Raw genomic sequence first — 22,460 nt, 5'->3', positions numbered from 1 at the left:
TTTCAGGAACATGGTGCTACATGAACAATACAAAAACTACACTGAACTACATAAAACAACACAAAACTACACTAGACTACACACCTACCCAGGACTGCAAAAAGTGCACAAAACAGTGCAGGCATGACAATATATAATAAACAAGACAATAGGCACAGTAGAGGGCAGCAGGTTGGTGTCAGTCCAGGCTCTGGGTATAGAGGAGTCTGATGGCTTGGGGGAAGAAACTGTTACATAGTCTGGTCGGAAGAAACTGTTACATAGTCTGGTCGTGAGAGACCTAATGCTTCGGTGCCTTTTTCCAGATGGCAGGAGGGAGAAGAGTTTGTATGAGGGATGCATGGGGTCCTTCATAATGCTGTTTGCTTTACGGATGCAGTGTGTTGTGTAAATGTCTGTAATGGCAGGAAGAGAGATCCCGATGATCTTCTCAGCTGACCTCACTATCCACTGCAGGGTCTTGCGATCCGAGATGGTACAATTTCCGAACCAGGCAGTGATGCAGCTGCTCGGGATGTTCTCAATACAACCTCTGTGGAATGTGGTGAGGATGGGGGGTGGGGGGGTGGACTTTTCTCAGCCTTCACAGAAAGTAGAGACGCTGCTGGGCTTTCTCTGCTATGCAGCTGGTGTTGAGGGACCAGGTGAGATTCTCTGCCAGGTGAACACCAAGAAATTTGGTGCTCTTAACGATCTGTACGGAGGAGATGTCGATGTTCAGTGGAGAGTGGTCATTCCGTGTCCTCCTGAAGTCAACAACCATCTCTTTTGTTCACATTCAGAGACAGGCTGTTGGCTCTGCACCAGTCCGTTAACCGCTGCATCTCCTCTCTGTATGCTGACTCATTGTTCTTGCTGATGAGACCCACCACGGTCGTGTCATCGGCAAACTTGATGATGTGGTTCGAGCTGTGTGTTGCAGCAGTCATGGGTCAGCAGAGTGAACAGCAGTGGACTGAGCACACAGCCCCGGGGAGCCCCCATGCTCAATGTGATGGTGTTGGAGATGCTGCTTCCAATATTGAAAGAAAAAAATCCAAGCAACACATCTGTCTCAGCCTGAAACTTGTGTACTTTTTCCCCCATAGATGCTGTCTGGCCTGCTGAGTTCCTCCAGCATTTTGTGTGTGTTGCTTGAATATTGAAAGACCTAGATAGAGTGGATTTGGAGAGGATGTTTCCTACAGTGGGTCAGTCTAGGACCAGAGGGATGAGGAGGACTTTCTTCAGCCAGAGGGTAGAGAATCTCAAGAATTCTTGGAGGTGGAGCGGAGTGATGATGGCGCAGAACAGCGAATCCTTCGCTTGCATCTTCGGAAACAGCTCTATTTCCATGTTTAATACCTTATTTTTCCCTTTCAGGGATCTTTTGAAGACCCTGACCTGGAGTTACATACTGACTACGGTCCTTTGCGGGAATGGGACCCACTCTCAGGGTTTCAAAACTGGTCGTTGTTCGGCACGCCAAGGGCTCGGCCTAAGAGTTCAGCTCTGCTTTGGAGGCCTAGGATCTCGGGGCTCTGGATCAAGGTCGGTGTCATAGCAAGACACCCATGTGTCGTCAGGGAGTCGGAATATCTACGGCTGTGTGCCCAGAGACTTGAGATCTTTGGGCACTGAGCTCTAAAAAAGCAACGTAACGGACTTTTATCATCATAAACCAGCGAGTTGTTTGTTATGTCTCCCTGCTCGCTGTGAAACGGAGACACCTCTTTCTCCCTTATTAGGGATAGAGAGAGCCTGTGGTATGTCAAATACTGGGTGAACACTGCAGTCTTTGGAGTACTGCAAGTCTGTGTCTTCACTGTTGCTTTGTTCACGCTTGAGTGCTCGGTGGCGGGTGCCGATGCTTTTTTTTTGCTGATGGGGGGGTGGAATGTTGCTTGCTGTCGCTTACGCACAGGAGGGAGAGGGGAGCTAGAGTGGAACTTTGGGGCACTCCTCTGTTTTTGTGGATGGTTGTGAAGAAAAAGCATTCAGGATGTATACTGTATACATTTCTGACGTTAAGTGTACCTCTGAAACCTTTGAATTCATTGCCACAGTCAGCTGTGGAGACCAAGTCATTGACCAAGTAAGGTTGAAGCTGTAGATCTTGGTGAGGCCTAGTTTGGAGTATTGTGTGCAGTTTTTGTCACCTACCTACAGGGAAGATGTAAATAAGCTTGAAAAAGTACAGAGACAAGAAAATTTACAAGGATGTTGCCAGGACCGGAGGATTGAGATGTAAGGAAAGATTGAACAGGGTGGAACCTTATTGCCTGGAATGTGAAGATTGAAAGGTGATTTGATGGAGGTATACCCCTCATACATTTGTATACCTCTATCAAATCTCCTCTCAATCTTCTACAATCTAACAAATAAAGCCCCTCTCTCAGCCAATGGCCACAACACATTACTTCCACATACTGATCAATGCTCTAAATTTGCAACTTAGATTTTTATTATTTAAAACAGAGAACAATCCACAGCTAAGTTTGCTCCAATTGAAAGCAATATTTTAAAACCAATCAATTTTTTTTGCTTTAAAAAACCTGATATTTCAATCTTTATCAAAAGATCTACTGCACAAATGCAAAGTTAGAGAAGAAAAATTGACAAATACATAATTGAAGTTCTTGAAAGATTAAAACTTAACTTTTGCTTTTCATGGAACACACATTTACTTTAGCATTTAGCTACACTCAAGCTCCCTTATGCACTTGAAGTGTGAAAATAAATGATACACACACACACACACACACTTAACAGGTGTATCTCAGGCTTAGACCACACAGGATCAGAAAAAGCTGCAGAAAGTTGTAAACTCAGTCAGCTCCATCTGGGCACTACCCTCCCAGCATTGAGAACAAAATGGCAGCATCCATCATTAAGGACCCCCATCATCCAGGGTATGCTCTCTTCTCATTGTTGCCATCGAGAAGGGATACAGGAGTCTGAAGAGACACACTCAATGTTTCAGGAACAGCTTCTTCCCCACCATCAGATTTCTGAATGGACTATGAACACACGTACACTACATCACTATTTTTGCATTGTATATTAATTTAATTTAAAAAAAATATATTCCTTATTGTAATTTAAATTATTATGCATTATAATGTACTGCTTCCTCAAAACAAATTTCATGAGATATGCATGTGATATTAAACCCGATTCTAATTATTGTAAACCTACCTTGGGCGAGCATATTGAATTCCAGAAAGAGAGCTATGTGGTAAAGTTCCATCGCTTCTTCCGCTCTCGACATGTTGCCTTTCCCTGCTACCATTGCTTGGACTTCACTTAGGCTCCCCACAGATGGATTGCAGTGCAATACAAGAGACAAGTCCACAAGATCAGTATACATACAATGTAAAATTACTTTTGCATATTTCTTTGGAATGATAGACTCATCAAGTATGATTCTAGTTGGTGTCTGCAGAGTTCGATCTGTTATTTCTTCACCAGTCCTTATACGTCTTTGGAGAAGATTCCTGAAAAATGGCGAACGTGCAGATAGAACAGCCTTATGCCCACGGAGTTCCTCACCCAAATAACCTGAACCTCTTCCAAATGCTTCCACAAATCCTGAATCGGATGAAAAGCCAAGAATAGCATCATAGTAACACATGTTATCGAAAAGTTCTCGCATATCCACATCCAGAGAATTCGGTGTTCCAAATTCTTCAGTGAGCTGTAACAGGATGTCAACACTTTGGAACCTGGAGTCCTCTATTCCAAACTCTCCAGTGTACAGGTAGTGTAACAGTGCTGAAAACATAGGCAAATCTATGCCAGCTGTGTTTATGTCCATCATAATCTCAGCACCATATTCAGGTGATGATGAAAGCAACGTCTTAAAAAAGGGACATCGCGCTGCAAGAATGGCACGATGTACTGGAAAGCAAGTGTCTTGGAATATTAAATCTACATCAGTGCAGTACTTGTATTCATAAAGATCTGCTAGATCTCTTTGCAAGGTCCGTGCATCTGGTCGCGCCAAAATTCCTTGCAATGAAAGTTCCTTTAAAGCTGCAGTGCCTTCATATTCTTCCACTAAAGCATTCACATCCCTTACATCCCACCCAGAAAGAAGCTCACGCATCTGCTTTGCGTGATCGGCAGAGCGATTAGATTTGCGCCTTTTTATAAATTTCCTCTTCAGTGTCGCAAGGCCAGAACTCTTTTTCTTTTTGTCTTGTGGTTTCTCGTGGCTATGTTCAAGGCTATATAATTTCGAATCACATCCATATCCGTGATGTAGGTAGGAAGATGTTCCTGAGCAATGAAAACAAAAATACATTTTGTGTTTAGTGTGTCTGATACCAACAATCTCTTCCTTTAAATTAGTAAGTTACTTTGTAATCTGCTAAATACATGAAAACAGAGTACTTGCTGATAAAATCAAAGTTGATTTCACTGTAGCTTTCTTTACAGTTAATTGAGAAATGACACATCTCCACATTGTATTACGATTCCCTCTACCTATTTCTCAGGACTTGCAGACCCTGAATTGTTTCTTCGTGGGACATACTTCAAGATAATTGGTTCAGCACAACATTATGGGCCGAAGGGCTGGCTCCTGTGCTGTACTGTTCTACTCCATTGCAGTCTGCTATCTCACCCTCTGTAGTGTATTCTTAGACAGCATTTTAAACCAGTAGGCTTTTCAAGCTGTGCCAAGTACCTTTCACACACATACCTTCAAGTACTTCCATTCTTTTGTCAAAAGGTGACCAATCCAGGAATGCCTCTTATAATGCCTCTCACAATACCTGGAGTATTGTGTGCAGTTTTGGTCCCCTAATCTGAGGAAAGACATTCTTGCCATAGAGGGAGAACAAAGAAGGTTCACCAGATTGATTCCTGGGATGGCAGGACTTTCATATGATGAAAGACTGGATCAACTAGGCTTATACTGGCTGGAATTTAGAAGACAGAGCGGGGGGATCTTCTTGAAACGTATAAAATTCTCAACAGATTGGACAGGCTCGATGCAGGAAGATTGTTCCCGATGTTGGGGAAGTCCAGAACGAGGGGTCACAGTTTAAGGATAAAGGAGAAGCCTTTTAGGACCGAGATGAGGAAAAACTTCTTCACACAGAGAGTGGTGAATCTGTGGAATTCTCTGCCACAGGAAACAGTTGAGGCCAGTTCATTGGCTATATTTAAGAGGGAGTTAGATAAGGCCCTTGTGGCTACGGGGATCAGGGGGTATGGAGAGAAGGCAGGTACAGGGTTCTGAGTTGGATGATAAGCCATGATCATACTAAATGGCAGTGCAGGCTCGAAGGGCCAAATGGCCTACTCTTGCACCTATTTTCTATGCTTCTATGTTTATTTCCATAGTTGACTGAAACATCCTAGTCATTTAACCATAATCTTCCCATTTCCAAGATACCATAAATTCCGGTGAATACGCCGAGAATCTGGCCCTAAATTTTGGTCCTAAAATAGGGAGTTGGCTTATACAGAGGGTGCCAACTCTATAAAAACGAATACATGGAAGACAGGTCGTGTTTATTGGCTGTTTTTAAGTCAAATACAAAAGAAAATACAAACGCATATGAAATCTACACAAAAGATCTACAAAATACATTCTGTTTCTCAATTTACTTGCACACACTGTTGTCGTCAAACGTTCAGAGATTGAAACTCTCACACTCTTCATTATCTGACTCTCCAAAAATCGCGTCCCATTCTTCAGCAGTCACCATATCATTGTAAGGATTGTTAATTTCTGCTTCGACATCGCCATTTGCAGCTTTACTGGCTGCCAAATCTCCACTGTCTTCTTCCCAAAGCAAATGATTTTCAGTGCCATCCAAAGCATTGCTGATGCTGCACTTCCTGAAGGCCTTCACAATGCACTCGGCCTTCATCTCCTCCCACGACTGCGCTACCCACTCGCAAACTGTAGCTAGAGATGCGGCCATCATATTTCCCACTGGAGTGAATGACGGATTTCCAGGCATCATCCATTCGTTCCACTGTCGAAGCATGAACTCTTAGAATGGTTTGTTTAAACTCACATCTAGTGGCTGGAGCACAGACGTCAAACCACCGGGGATGATGCAATATCTGTATTTTCAGCTTTCAGTGTTGTTTTTGTCTCACCTGACAAGTGTACTTTGAACGTGTCCCAGACAAGTAGCGACTTTTCCTTCCTGAAACCTTCTGGACGTTGACGCCACACCTCTTTAACCCACTTCAAGCAACCTGCTTCGTCCATCCAGCCGCGTTCTTGAACGTAAACAACACCCCGTGGGAATTTTTCTTTCTTTGGGAATGTTTTCCTCTTAAAAATCAGCATCGGTGGTAGTTTGGTCCCATCAGCCATACACGTTAACACAACAGTAAAATGTTGCTTCTCATGTCCAGTTGGTTTGACAAGGACTGTTTTCTCCTCCTTCTGATTGACAGTGCGGTTGCCAGCAAAATCAAAGAACATTGGTGTCTCGTCCATGTTACCAATCAGTGAGAGCAGGTAAGAATGTGCCTTTCTATGCTTGATTACAAATGATTGGAAGGCTGTAATCGTATTCTCAAAGTCGCTTAGCAACTTCTGAGCAATCTTTGTTTTTTGTCTCAACACAAGATCACGTCTATTCACAAATCGGGTGCACCAACTTCACGTAGCTTTGAAATTTTCGCTGACCTCACGGTGCTTTTCGGCCCATTTCAACTCTTGATCTCGAATCATTTCTCTGGTAGCAACGTATCCAGACGGTCGCTGGTGATTCACCCACTCTAAAACTTTTTCTTCCAGTTCTGGCCACTGGCATGTTTTCCTGCGGTTTGCACATTTCATCTTTGGCATTTCTCTCAGCGTGTCCTCTGCCTTTCTCCACTCTCTCACTTGCTTCTCACTTACACTAAACTTCTTAGCAGCTGCACAATTATTCGTTCCTTTAGCAAAATCAACAACCTTCAGCTTGAAGCCAGCATCATATCACATTCGTTTTAATCTTTTGTACATGGTGGTCGCAAACTCAATACTGAGTACATGTACTGATCCCATCACCCTGTGTAATGTTTTAACGAGATTACGATGGGCACTAAATGGTTTCACGGGGGTTACATTTCAGAGGATTCTTTACCATTGGAGACCTCATCCAAAACTTCCCTCCCTGATTTATTTATTAAGAATTTGCTTATAATGCTCTGCAATGTGTAGGCCTATTTTCCTAGCGGGTACTGGTACACAAAATTTCCAGGTTCTGGATCCGGCGAAGCTGAGTACCAGCATGTGAGATCTTGTGATCTTTTCTGGTTAAATCAAAAACCTCTACAAAAGGGGTCGGCTTATACAAAGGTAACATGAAAAAGTCACTTTTTTAACCTTGAAGATGGGGCGGGGGGGGGGGGTTGACTTATACACCGGAATTTATGGGACGTTTTTAAATTAACTTATCACAAATACATAACGGAATACTAAAACTTCCTGACTTCCATTATTATAAAGAGCAAAATAACCACCAAATATAACTCATAGGAGTAGAATTAGGCCACCATGGCTTTAAATTTTCCCAATGACCTGGTCTCCACAGCTGCCTTTGGAAAAGAACTCCAGGTTTGCTTCCCTCTGACACAGAAATTCTTCCTCAAATCTGTTCTAAATGGTTGTCCCTCTGAAGTAGTTCAAAGGGATGGCCAAAATATTTAAGGTAACTGGGAATAGGGAACACTTTATGCTTAGCACTACACTCTACATCTCCAGCATCAAACCGTCATTCAGACACCAGAAGACAGAAATCAGAACAGTTAGCGTGACGCTTTTACAGCTCGGGGCGTTGGAAGTTCAGAGTTCAATACCATTGAACTCTGTAAGGAGTTTGTGCGCCCTCCCCGTGGAATGCCCACGTGCTCCAGTTTCCTCCCACAGTTCAAAACCGTACAGGTTAGCAGGTTATTTTGGTCATTGTAAATTGTCCTGTGATTAAGCTAGGGTTAAATCGAGGGTTGCTGGGCAGTGCGGCTCGAATGGCCTATTTCACGCTCTACCTCTAAATAAATAAAAATAAACATCAACCAAATCTACAGTACATACTAAACTCATAAAGATCACAAATCAGCACCTTGGATCAAGAAAGCACAACTTACCAATGAATGTCTGCTGAGCCTGTGAGTTTCCTCCTACCCTCTGAGAGAAAGAGTGAGGGTAGTTCGAAGCATTAACGCCCATTTTCAGGTCAAACCATGCGGCATGCTGGCAGCCAAGTCATCCGCTACAATCTCCAACAGTGGATGCTGGACATCACTTTTAGATCTGCCCTCTTTGAATTTTGTTCAGCCATTTCTGAAAACAACCAAAACAAATTATCGGCAGCTGTTTAAACAAGATGAAAATTGATTGTTAAAAAGCAAAGTAACCCAGAAGACTCGTACTGTGAAGGAACATCACAGAATCACTTTCGTTTTATAATCCTACTCAAGCTCTCAGGTCTTCTTCCACTGGTCTCTCAAATTTAAACCATCATCTTCATGATCATCATTATGTGCCGTGTCATATAACATGGGCATCACAGTCCCATGATCAAGATTGTTCTCGGCAAATTTTTTTGCAGAAGTGGTTTGCCATTGCCTTCTTCTGGGCAGTGTCTTTACAAGATGGGAAACCCCAGCCATTATCAATACTCTTCAGAGATTATCTGCCTGGCATCATAACCAGGACTTGTGATATATGCCACCATCTGCTCCCATGGCTTCACGTGACCCTGATCAGGGGCTAAGTGGGTGCTACACCCTGCCTAAGGGTGCCCTGCAGGCTAGCAAACGGAAGAAGCATCTTACATCTCATTTGGTAGAGACGCATCTCCACATGCCACTCTAAAATTTAAATCATCTCCCCCAAAAGATAATTGGTAAAACTATAAGGGATGCAGACTCAACTGACACTTAAATGACAGCTCAAAACCTATTTATTTAACCTTGCTTTCAACTGTAACGCCCTGGGAAAGTTTTCACTGCTAATGTAATGGTTTTTCTATAGCAGTAGTGTTTGGGTAATGGCTAGAGATAACGGGGGCTTTGGAATGTGTGCCGTCCAATGAAGGGAGTGTTTTTATCTTGTGGTGTGCCTGACAACGAGGTAATCTGGGTCTTTTGTTCGGCGAGAGATGGAGAGAAGACGCCAGAGAAGAGAGGTCATAGACAGCAGGATGGAGTGGAATTGGGGTGGGCTGGGAGTCGACGAAGCCCAGGGAAATCAATGGAGGTCTTCTGTCCGTGGACTCACTTTACACCGCACGCTGTCGGAGCAGTGCTGCCAGTTTAATCAAGGACACGACCCACCCGGCCAACACACTTTTCACCCATCTTCCCTCCGGGAGAAGGCTCAAGAGCTTGAAGACTCGTATGGCCAGATTTGGGAACAGCTTCTTTGCAACTGTGATAAGACTGCTGAACGGATCCTGACCCGGATCTGGGCCTTACCCTCCAAATATCCGGACATGCATCTCGGTTTTTTTGCACTACCTTACTTTCCATTTTTCTATTTTCTATTTATGATTTATAATTTAAATTTTAATTTTTACTAATTTTAACTATTTTAATATTTTTAATCCAGGGAGTGTGAAGTGCAGAATCAAATATCACTGTGATGATTGTACGTTCTAGTACCAATTGTTGGCGACAATAAAGTATAAAGTGAGCTCCAACTTGCACATTGGACTGTTTCATTAAAATGGGCCCTTTTCTTTTTGTTTTTCTTTACTAAACCTTTAGTCAAATTAAGAATTAAAGAGCTAAATTGTTTAATTGCAAATGGTATACTTTGTTATTTCCTGGTACTGATTTGTATCGGGGGAAACAGATCACACAGCATCCACACAAACAAGAGGTTTTGCACCTCAGATTTCACACGTTTGGCGGGGCTAGAGATCATCTTCCCTAGACTAATGCCGCCCGCCGAACCTGAGGGTTACACAACTAACACCTTTTTATCTTATATTTTCATGTTTGTACTTTATCCCATTGTAAAGCACTTCGAACTACGTCGTCTGTATGAAAAGTGCTCTATAAGTAAGATATTGTTATTAACTCAGATGAAATGCACACAGATGGCAATCTCAGAAATCAGAAGAGCAGTGGGATCTGTGATGCTTGGGGCTGGTTTCTCCATTCAATACTGAATATTCTGATCTTACATTCAACTCCACTTTTGTGTCATCTCTTTAACCACAATGTCCTCCAAAGTTGAAAAATCTATATTGGCATTGAGTGTACTTAATGAATCCGTGTCCACAACTCATTGGCAGAGACAAGTTACAAACATTTTACAACCCTTTCTTGCACTGAAATGGACACCGCTTTCCCTGAAAAAAATACTAATATTTCAGATGCTTCACTGTACACTCCATCCATTCCAGTTTTATTTTCCCCCTTTTAAAGTATCCAAGGTAGATGTCAGAAAGATTTAAGGTGAACACTTGATCACATTAACTCAACCAGGGCAGCAGTGAACTCAGACACTGAACAAGGCCTAGGATCAAATTTATAAATCCAAAAATTAAACAATGTAGCATTATAAAAAATGACCAATGTTCCCTTCATTTGCCTGGATTTGAGCACTTTAGTCGTGGGATAGGAAAACTACCAAGAGGATCACCAGGGTCTCCCTTCCCCTGCGCCCCCCCCATACTATCATTTACTGGGACCATTGTATAGGAAGGGGCCGAAACATTGTTCAGAATCCCCACAATCTCTTCAATCCGTCCAGGTACAGGAGTACCAGGCCTACGACTGCCACTCTGGGTAACAGCTTCTTCCCTCAGGCAGGGGGAATTGCAGTTAGTCATCTTTTGCACATTGGTTGCTTGTCTGTCTTGTATGCAGTTTTACATTGATTCTATTGTGTTTGCTTGTATTTACTGTGAATGAAAATGAATTTCAGGGAGCATCCACACTTTACATCTTCCAATGCAGGCAGTGATGGATGAAGTATCCGAATCTTGCCCCAGAGAAATCCTGTAGCCATGTTCCAGGGTTCAGATACTTGTTCTCCAACAATCACAGCCATCTTCTGTTGCATAAAGTATGCCTGGCCATGGGGAATTTTCCCTTGCTTCCCTTTATCTGTACATTTCAGAAAGGTGTTGTAATCCAGAACGTTCTTATTTTGATCTAATGCTATATTCAGATCTGGAACCTAGCAGTACTGGCAAAATACAATCATAATTAAGTTTAATATCACTGGTATATGTCATGTTGTTGAGCAGCTCCATTCCATCTGCCTAAATCAGAACCTCCCAGTGGCCAAACATTTTAATTCCAATTCCCATTCCCATTCTGACATGTGTCAAGATGAGGCCACCATCAAGGTGGAGGAACAACATCTTGTGCTATCTGGATAGCCTCCAACTTAATGGCACGAATACTAATTTCTCCTTCTGATAAAAAAAATCCTTCCCCCCTACCCTCTTCATCTATTCCCTACTCTGGCCTCTTGTCTCTTCTCACCTGGCCATCACCTCCCACTGGGTCCTCCCCTCCTTTCCTTCTCCTTTGGTGATCTCTCCTCTCCCATCAGATTCCTTCTTCTCCAACCCTTTACCTTTCCTACCCACCTGGTTTCAGCTTTCACCTTATAGCTACCCTCCATACCAGACGGTGATGTAACCAATTGGAATTCTCCCCACAGTACATCTGCAGGAATTTGCAAGTCAGAATAGTGGTAAGTGCTGTACCATCAAGAACATCTTCCATATCAGAGTAAACCGAATGAGTAGCATTTCACCCAGTTTAAATAGACCTGCCTTTTGTGACTATGATGTAGCTGGGAAACTTCACATTTTTTAAATCAATGGCAGTGCAGTAATTTTACTTGAACTGTAACTGCTCTGAGTGCACTTTCATCATTATCAGGGTGTTCCTTGGTCCCATTTTAAGACCAGAAGACACAGAAATAGAAGTAGGCCATTCAATTTATTGAATCTGCACCATTTCATCATGGCTAATTTATTATCCCTCTCAATCCCATTCTCCTGCCTTCTCCCCACAACATTTGACACCCTGACTAATCAAGAATCTATCAACCTCCACTTTAGCCATCTGCAACAATGAATTCCATAGATTCACCACTCTCTGCCTAAAGAAATTCATCCTCATCTATTCTAAAGGGATGTTCCTCTATTCTGAAGCTGTGTGCTCTGGTCCTAGACACTCCTTTGTTATATTCAGAGCTTTCATACATGTCTTGATAGCAGGTCATCTCAGGGACCACAGAGAAGTAAAGATGGGTTATTTGCAATCCTGATAAGAGTTTTGCACATTCTTCAGCCTTATGGGCCACTGCAGTGGGGAACGACTGTACCATAGTGGTTCTTACGACACTATCACAGCACAGGGCATCCTCTGTAAACAAGTTTGTACGTTCCTGCCCACGTGCATGTGGGTTTCCTTCGTTAGTAGGTTAAGTGATCATTGTGATTCGGTTAGAGTTAAATAGGCGTGCTGCTGGGGGGCACGGCAGGGTGGGCCAGAAGGGTCTGTTCCATGCTGTATCTCGGAATAAAATAATAATGCTCGGGACTTGCATGATTGTGGAGGATGGGATCTCAGTGCCTCTTCTTCCCAATGTCCAGCACCATTCCTCACCAAGTATAGGAGCTCTGTCGATTGTGATATTATCTAATTGTATTTACTGCAGATTGCCTTGTATGTTGAGCATTTCAGTCCTGTGCTGCAGCTTTACCGGGCTGCGACTCATTTCTAGGTACAAACAAGTGAAAATCTGCAGATGCTGGAAATCCAAGCAACACACACAAAATGCTGGGGGAACTCAGCAGGCCAGGTAGCTTCTATGGAAAAGAGTACAGTCGACATTTTGGCCTGAAACCCTTATGCAGGACTGGAGAAAAAAAGATGAGTAGATTGAAAAGGTGGACAGGGGAGAGAGAAACACAAGGTGATAGGTGAAACTGGGAAAAGGGGGGGGGGCAAAGTAAAGCACTGGGAAGTTGATTGGTGAAAGAAATACAGGGCTGGAGAAAGGGGAATCTAATAGAAGACAGAAGGCCATGGAAGAAAGGGGGAAGGATCACCGCAGGGAGGCAATGGGTAGGCAAGGAGATAAGGTGAGAGGGGAAAAGGGGATGGGCCAGGGCATGAAGGGGTATGGGGAGAGGGGAAAGGGGAAAATGGATCAGTCATGATGAACTAATGGAACAGACTTGATGGCCTAATTCTGCTTCTATATCTTATGGCATTGTATGCTCTTCTGTACCTGCTGACGAGATTCCACCCCCCCCCAACCGCCCAACATACTCTCACTTGAGCAGGCCCCAACAATCACAGACTGTGTGAAATTCATGTCTACTGCTGCTCATGACCCAGTGCCTCAACTGTGAATTGGAGTATTTGCTCTCAGTATCCTATTTTGCATATTCGTAATTACAAACATAATGGAGGATTTTGTCTCTTATAATAGGGCAGCACCTTAGCATTGCTTTTTAATCTCCAAGTTCAGTTCCCGCAGTTCTCCCGTCACCGCATAGGCTTCCTCTGGGCGTTCCAGTTCCTCCCACAATCCAAAGGTGTACTGCCTAGGAGGTTCACATAGGTAAAATCTGGGGGAGTAGGTTCATTGGGCCAGAAGGGCCTGTTACTTACTTGTACCTCTAAATTAAATTAAATATTAATTTATGGAGCACTTTTCATACAGATGATGTAGTTTAAAGTGCTTTACAACGGGATAAAGTACAAAGTAAAACAAAAAATGAGTATGAAAATGCAAGGCAAAATATCACTTAAAAGCCAGGTTAAATAAATACATTTTGAGTCTGCATCCCTTATAGTTTTAGGTTTTGAATTCCACAGTTTAGGAGCATAGTTCAAAAAAAAATCTGACCTTCCAATTTTATTTTGAGGGAGATTGTTTAAATACAAGAGACCAGCAGATGAACAGCTGACAGCCCAAGCAGGATTATAAAACAAGAGTGATTCTGTGAGGTGTTCTGGTGCCGCACCATTGTGAACTTTAAAAACAAGTGAACTTTAAAAAATCAATTCTAAAACATACAGGAAGCCAATGCAGAGTAGCTAGGATGGGAGTGATAGGTTCCTGCATCCTGGTTTTAGCAGCAGCAGCATGCTGAATGAGTTGAAGTTTGTCAACAGATTGCTTCAGAAGGCCAGTAGAAAGTGCATTGCAGTAATCTAAGCTATTCAATATAACTGTTCAATATCAATACTGTTACAGAGAGATGCATTTTTACCAGAGATCTCATCACAGATGGTCCAGTAGGTTTATATTGTGTGTTGGTTCTTTCACCACCTGCTACAGGCTCAATCTGATAGACATCTCCTACAAGTCGTGAATTAATCACTCTTAATTACAGACACCCAGAGTATTATTCAATGCCCAAAATACTGATTCATCACATGGAGGATTAGTGGGTGGGGATCAGCAGTCTTCCTTTCTCAATAAAAGATCTGGTATGAGGAGATTTCATGGCAGCCACAGACAACGCCATGAGGTACAAGAGCAGAATTAGGTCATTTGGCCATCAAATTGCTCCACCATTTTGTCATGGCTGATCCATTTTTCCTTTCAGCCCCAATCTCCTGCCTTCGCCCCATATCCCCTCAGGCTCTGACCAATGAAGAGAATATCAAGCTCTGCCTTAAATATACATACAGACTTGTCTCCACAGCTGCTTGTGGCAAAAAATTCCACAGACTCACCACTTTACTTAGACTCTCCCACCATAGATGAGAGGACACTGCCTCCGAATAGAGGGGCTTCTTTTTAGACGGAGATGAAGGAGGAATGTCTTCAGCCAGCATGGCAAATCTATGGAATTCTTTGCTATAGGATCACTATCTGTGGTGGATATGTCTGGTCACTGAAACAGGAAACATACAAATAAAACCAAGTTCAAAAAACGCTCCTCCCTCCAGTTCCAGGCTTCATTTACTTATAAAACCCCCTTTTCATCTCACCTCATACCTTTTGCATATTCACTTGGTCCAGGAGATCACAGGTTTTTTAGAACCATTTCAAACAATCTGTGGACCATGTCATCCTGAGGCAGCCATTCAACCAGTTACTATAAAAACCAGGTCAGAGTAGTAGAGCACAGAAGCAGGCCCTTCAACCCATCTCGTTCATGCCAAGCTATTAATCTGCCTAGTCCCATTGACCGACACTCAGACCACAGCCCTCCATGCCCCTCTCAGGCACGTTTTCCATTCTGTGAATAAAACAGGCAAGAGTCGCTTTCTGTGCTTAATAATAGGCGCAGCTCTTTACTTCCATTACCAACAAACCAAAAGCAGTCGCCTTATACTGCCATTATTATGTCAGACGTTATCTCTCAAAGTGAACACAACAACTCAATGACGGTGTTTGTGTACACAGAACAGTTTCTATCATCAACAATTTGTCATCCGTCACCCTTTACACTACCCTACACAGGCCCGTGCAGAATTAACCAAAACCAGCATTGTGAAGCTGTCTTGTCCAGGCAAGGGTGTGCTGACATGCACATGGTCATGTCATGATGCAGTGAGTACAGTAGTGGAATGATCCAGGTCTTGGTGGGTCAGTTTAGAAACACAGAAAATAGGTGCAGGAGTAGGCCATTCGGCCCTTTGAGCCTGCACCGCCATTTATTATGATCATGGCTGATCATCCAACTCAGAACCCCGCCCCAGACTTCCCTCCATACCCCCTGATCCCCATAGCCACAAGGGCCATATCTAACTCCCTCTTAAATATAGCCAATGTACTGGCCTCAACTGCTTCCTGTGGCAGAGAATTCCACAGATTCACCACTCTCTGAGTGAAGAAGTTTTTCCTAATCTCGGTCCTAAAAGGCTTCCCCTTTATCCTCAAACTGTGACCCCTTGTTCTGGACTTCCCCAACATCGGGAACAATCTTCCTGCATCTAGCCTGTCCAATCCCTTTAGAATTTTATACGTTTCAATCAGATCCCCTCTCAATCTTCTAAATTCCAACGAGTACAAGCCCAGTTCATCCAGTCTTTCTTCATATGAAAGTCCTGCCATCCCAGGAATCAATCTGGTGAACCTTCTTTGTACTCCCTCTATGGCAAGGATGTCTTTCCTCAGATTAGGGGACCAAAACTGCACACAATACTCCAGGTGTGGTCTCACCAAGGCCTTGTACAACTGCAGTAGTACCTCCCTGCTCCTGTACTCGAATCCTCTCGCTATAAATGCCAGCATACCATTCGCCTTTTTCACCGCCTGCTGTACCTGCACGCCCACTTTCAATGACTGGTGTATAATGACACCCAGGTCTCGTTGCACCTCCCCTTTTCCTAATCGGCCACCATTCAGATAATAATCTGTTTTCCTATTTTTGCCACCAAAGTGGATAACTTCACATTTATCCACATTAAATTGCATCTGCCATGAATTTGCCCACTCACCCAACCTATCCAAGTCACTCTGCATCCTCTTAGCATCCTCCTCACAGCTAACACTGCCGCCCAGCTTCGTGTCATCCGCAAACTTGGAGATGCTGCATTTAATTCCCTCATCCAAGTCATTAATATATATTGTAAACAACTGGGGTCCCAGCACTGAGCCTTGCGGTACCCCACTAGTCACTGCCTGCCATTCTGAAAAGGTCCCGTTTATTCCCACTCTTTGCTTCCTGTCTGCTAACCAATTCTCCATCCACATCAATACCTTACCCCCAATACCATGTGCTTTAAGTTTGCACACTAATCTCCTGTGTGGGACCTTGTCAAAAGCCTTTTGAAAATCCAAATATACCACATCCACTGGTTCTCCCCTATCCACTCTACTAGTTACATCCTCAAAAAATTCTATGAGATTCGTCAGACATGATTTTCCTTTCACAAATCCATGTTGACTTTGTCCGATCATTTCACCGCTTTCCAAATGTGCTGTTATCACATCTTTGATAACTGACTCCAGCAGTTTCCCCACCACCGACGTTAGGCTAACCGGTCTATAATTCCCCGGTTTCTCTCTCCCTCCTTTTTTAAAAAGTGGGGTTACATTAGCCACCCTCCAATCCTCAGGAACTAGTCCAGAATCTAACGAGTTTTGAAAAATTATCACTAATGCATCCACTATTTCTTGGGCTACTTCCTTAAGCACTCTAGGATGCAGACCATCTGGCCCTGGAGATTTATCTGCCTTTAATCCCTTCAATTTACCTAACACCACTTCCCTACTAACAAGTATTTCGCTCAGTTCCTCCATCTCACTGGACCCTCTGTCCCCTACTATTTCTGGAAGATTATTTATGTCCTCCTTAGTGAAGACAGAACCAAAGTAATTATTCAATTGGTCTGCCATGTCCTTGCTCCCCATAATCAATTCACCTGTTTCTGTCTGTGGGGGACCTACATTTGTCTTTACCAGTCTTTTCCTTTTTACATACCTATAAAAGCTATTAAGGCAATAAACATGTAATACCCTGATTTAAAACCATACTTTATTGTATTACTAGTTATGCTATTTTAGTTTCTGCAGATTTTCTCAAAATGCAATGTGTTCCTTCAATTACATTATACAATTGTTTTTTTCCATCTTTTTTGCTGTTTAAAATAATAATGCAGTTGGTTAAGTTAGGCTTGTTGTAATGGGGAGGGAGGGCAAAGGTGCCAAGGGGGCCCCACCTCCAGCTTTCTTGGTCTTGAGGCCACATGCTTTGATCATAGCCTCCAGGCCTCCTGGAATGCCCTTAGAGACTATATGCCAGAACGCTCAAACTGCTGGATTAACACACCATCAAACTGTAGATTATAGGCTTCAACAGTGGCAGAATCAAACTTGAAAGAAAACAATGTAAAATAGTGAAATATATAGTTTCATGACCTGCCTGGAGAATGTCACTCTTGGTCGCGTTGTTCGCTGGTACCATTGTCACCTACCCTCCATGGTATATTGGTAGTAATTTGCAAAAGTCTTTGATGCCATACCAATTTCCCTCAAACTCCAAATGAAATCCAACTGTTGCCGTGACTTCTTTGTAATTGCATCAATATGTTGGGACCACGATAGATCTTCAGAGAGGTTGACAATTAGGAACTTGCAACTGTTCACTCTTTCCGCTGCTGATTCCTCGATGAGAACTGCTGTGTTCCTCCTCAATAACTCACTCCTGAAGTCCTCAATCAATTTCTTGGTCTTACTGACATTGAGCGCAAGGTGCCCAGGAGCGTCTGCGCAGCATCACTGTACAGGTAATAGCACTATGGCTGTAGTCTCCATCTCCAATGACCCAGGTTCAATACCGACCTCTGGTCCTCTGAATGGGCTTTGCATGTTTGTGATATGACCAAGTGGGCTTCTTCCAAATTCTCCAATGACCTCCTGTATCAAAGGTGTCCTTGTTGATTGGTTAACTGTCAAGAGCAAGTTGTCACACATGTCCAGAAGCCTGATAGAATCTGGGAATTTGGTGGAAATGAGGGAGAATAAATTGCAAGTTGTATAGAATTAGCACAGAAGTTGATTAATAGTCAGTAGAAATCTCATCAGTTTTTTTCTTCAGTCCTGCCAAAGGGTTTCCGCTGGAAATGTCAACTGTACCCTTTTCCAAGATGCTGCCTGGCCTGCTGAGTTCCTCCAGCTTTGTGCGGTGCGTGCCTCTGTGAGTGCGTGGCATGCGCGTTCTGCGTGTGTGCGCAGTATGCGTGCTGTGGGTGTTGAATGTTACAATAGTCATGGGGGACTTCAATATGCAGGTAGATTGGGAAAATCTGGCTGATGGTGGATTATACGATGGGGAATTTCTAGAGTGCTTAGGAGATTGCTTTTTAGAGCAGCTCGTGGTTGAGCCCACTAGAGGATCAGCTATTCTGAATTGGGTGCTGCACAATGAACCAGATTTGATTAGGGACCTTAAGGTAAAAGAACCCTTAGGAGCAAGTGATCATATGATCGAATTCACCCTGAAATTGAGAAGGAGAAGCTAGTTAAATGTATCAGTATTACAGTGGAGTAAAGAGAATTTCAGAGACCCAATTTCCCTCAGGATCAATAAAGTATATCTATCTATGAGAGAGGAGTTGGCCAGAATTAATTGGAAAAGGATACTGGCAGGGATGAGAGCAGAGCAGCAATGGCTGGAATTTTTGGAAGCAATTCAGAAGGCACAGGATACATACATCACAAAGAGGAAGTAGTATTCTTTAGGAAAGTTGATACAACCATGGCTAATAAGAGAAGAAAAAGCCAGCATAAAAGCCAAAGAGAGAACATATAATAGAGCAAAAAGTCAATCAGAAGTTAGAGAATTGGGAAGCTTTTAAGTACCAACAGCAGGCAACTAAAAAAGTTATGAAGGTGGTAAAGATGGAATACAAAAGTAAACTCGCCAATAATATTAAAGAGGAGACCAAAAGTTTTTTCAGATACATAAAGTGTAAAGAGAAACCCCAGAAAACGATGCTGGGGAGGTTGTTGTTTTGTAAGGCAGGTTTTTTTCTCTTCACACCTCTAATCGTTTTTTGTCATGCCACTCCTCCAGTTCTGACCGCAGCAAGGCCGTCCTAGATCTTGGTGAGAGGGCATCTTTGGACCAGATGAAAGACGTCCTGGGTTGAGGCACCATAGAGGCAAGCTGGGGTTTGTCAGGCCATTGGTATAGTGTCTGCGCTGTTTTTGCATGTCAACATCCGAGTCTATTTGTGGTTGCCCAGTTTTTTCTGGGAGCTGTAGTATAGCCCAGGAGGAGCGAGATGGGGGTTGTCGATCAGATCTCCGACAGGGGGTGGGGAAAAGGGTCTTGGTGTACTTGTATTGGCGCCATTTAGTGTGTCCGTCACAGGAGTTCAGCTTTTTCAAGTTGTAGAAAGGTTTTTGAGATTTGAGTCAGGACGTTGAAACGGCATTTTCAATGAGTTTACAAACTGGTATGTTGTTGAGCATATTTTGGTTACACATGTAGAATTTTGCTGGAGCTGCTCTTCTACGGATCTCCGGGGTGCTGCTACTCCACTCATTGCTGGGAGCCACTGGATAGGTGTGGATTTTAGGGCTCCTGAGATTATTCTCAAAGTAGTATGGAGCTGTGCATTGATGATGTTTGTGTGAGCATTCTCTCCTAGGTGGGTGCTCAATATTCAGCAACTGAGAGATATAGTGCCAGGCTAGATGTTCATAGGACTGACTGGTTAGCACCCATTTAGTTCCCGCAATCTTACTGATTGTGGCTGCTCTGGATTTTAACATTTTCAAAATGGATCTTGTATGAGAGCGCTTGATCAAGTGTGGCTCCCAAGTACTTTGGATGTGGATTGTTGAGTAGCTGTTTGTTATTTAGTTTGATATTAAGTTTAAGTTTAGTTAGTTGGTTGTCCAGATGAAATATGGAAGTTACTGTTTTATTGACATTCATATTTAGGTACTACTTCTGAAAGTAGTTGGATAGGGAGTTGGGAGTTGATATCTTGGGCAAGGTTCCCCGCACCCCCCCCTCCCCCCGCCAATGGATTTGACATTGTTCGATTAGAAGGCTATGGCTCATTAATCAGCGTATCCAAATTTAGCGGATTTGGTCTCAGGGAGTTCACTGAGGTACACACTGACCAAAGTTGGAGACAGACTGACCGTTGGGGGACACCATTACGGAATTTCATAATGTGACTAGTGCCACTAGCAGGTGAAGGAAGAACAGGTGCCTGTCATTCTGTGGAGGAGACAAGAGATCTTTTTTACATGGGATAATTCGGGTTAGTTTTAACATTAACCATTGGTTTCAAACAATGTCGTACTCATTGGACAAATCAATAAAAGTTGCTCCGGTTTTCTGATTTGATGTACAATGTGAGTACGTGAACTTGTTCACTGGTATTGTGGTGTTGTCTGAAGTCTGTTCGATTGGTATGCAAGGATCTATCAGAGCTGATACTCGGGTTAAGATAATGTGCTCAAGAAGTTTGCAGGTACAACAGAGGAGAGAAGTTGGACAGCAACTTGCTGGATCCTCCATGACCTGGATCAACACGTGTGGAGGGTTGCGTGCTTCAAGGACTCTATCAGGTGATGCCAACTCAGAGCCACTCATGTTGGGACGGTTGTGGCTGAGATGCCAGATGAAGATTGATCCAACCTGGCTCCCGAACGGACAGATACGCATCTGTCCCTCCTAGGCTACACTTCATCATAAATCAAGCTGGGGAGGTAGTAATGGGGGGGGACAACAAAATGACAGATGAACCAAGTATTTTGCATCAGACTTCATGGTGGAAGTTCCAAGTTTCAGGGGCATGAAGTGTGTCAAATTAACATAACTAAGGAGAAGGTTCTTGAGAAACTGAAAGGTCTGAAGGTAGATAACTCACGTGGGCCAGATGGTGTACACCCCAGAATTCTGAAAGAGGTGGCTGAAGATATAACGGAGGCATTAGTAATGACCTTTCAAGAATCACTAGATTTTGGAACGGCTCCGGAAGACTGGAAGATTGCAAATGTCACTGCACTCTTCAAGAAGGAAGAGAGGGAGAAGAAAGGAAACTATAGACTAGTTAGTCTGACCTCAGTGGTAGGGAAGATGTCGGAGTTCATTATTAAGGATGAGATCTCAGGGTACTTGGAGGCACATGATAAAATTGGCCGTAGTCAGCATGGTTTCCTCAAGGGAAAATCTTGCCTGACAAATCTATTGGAATTCTTTGAATAAATAACAAGCAGGATAGACAAAGGAGAATTGGTTGATGTTGTGTAATTGGATTTTCAGAAGGACTTTGTCGAGGTGCCACACATGAGGCTGCTCAACAAGCTAAGAGCCCATGGTATTACAGGAAATATTCTAGCATAAAGAAAGCAGTGGCTGATTAGCAGGAGGAAAAGAGTGGGTTGGTTGCCGGTGACTAGAGGTGTTTCACAGGGGGACTGTGTTGGAAGTGATTCTTTTTACGTTACATGTCAACGATCTGGATGATGGAATTGATGGCTTTGTTGAAAAGTTTGCAGATGATTTGAAGATGGGTGGAAGGATAGGTAATTTTGAGAAAGAAGAGGGGCTACAAAAGGACTTAGATTAGGAGAATGGATAAAGAAATGGCAGATGGAACACAGTGGTGGGAAGTGTATGGTCATGCACTCTGGTAGAAGAAATTAATGGGTTGACTATTGTCTAAATGGCAATACAAAAAGAGCTGAGTTGCAAAGGGACTTGGGAGTCCTTGTGGAGGATTCCCTTAAAGTTAATTTGCAGGTTGCGTCTGTGGTGAGGAAGGCAAATGCAATGTAATTCATTCCAAGAGGACTAGAATATAAAAGTAAGGATGTAAAATTGAAACTTTATAAAAGGTGAGGCCTTACCTGGAGTATTCTCAGCAGTTTTGGGCCCTTATCTCAGTAAGGATGCGCTGAAAGTGCATAGGGTTTAAAGGAGATTCACAAAAATGATTCCAGGATCGAATGGCTTGCCATATGAAGAGCATTTGATGGCCCGTCCTATATTTGCGGGAATTCAGAAGAATGAGGGGTGACTTCATTTAAACCTATTGATTGGTAAAAGGTC

The 22,460-nt window shown here is 43.1% G+C and overlaps 1 protein-coding gene across 6 annotated transcripts in view; it reads right to left on the bottom strand.

The window, feature by feature from the left end:
- btbd7 (BTB (POZ) domain containing 7) overlaps positions 1–22,460 on the bottom strand; it is a 107,532-nt gene that overhangs the window by 51,312 nt on the left and 33,760 nt on the right. For 5 of the 6 annotated variants that reach the window (XR_011888128.1, XM_072274711.1, XM_072274695.1 and 2 more), the window contains 2 exons: positions 8,086–8,281; positions 3,178–4,260 (listed from right to left, as the gene is read on the bottom strand). Coding sequence is in view for 5 of the 6 variants with exons in the window: in XM_072274711.1 (XP_072130812.1) it covers positions 3,178–4,260; positions 8,086–8,167 (1,165 nt within the window). In the remaining variant the exon portion in view is untranslated. Of the gene's footprint in view, positions 1–3,177; positions 4,261–8,085; positions 8,282–14,667; positions 14,829–22,460 lie in introns of all 6 variants that reach the window. The other variant, XM_072274705.1, reaches the window with a different exon arrangement.

This window comes from Mobula birostris, chromosome 1 (genome assembly GCF_030028105.1).
Source record: "Mobula birostris isolate sMobBir1 chromosome 1, sMobBir1.hap1, whole genome shotgun sequence".
Classification (NCBI taxonomy): domain Eukaryota; kingdom Metazoa; phylum Chordata; class Chondrichthyes; order Myliobatiformes; family Myliobatidae; genus Mobula; species Mobula birostris.
Note: the sequence above shows the minus strand (reverse complement) of the source record. Positions and strands in the feature narration are given on the sequence as shown.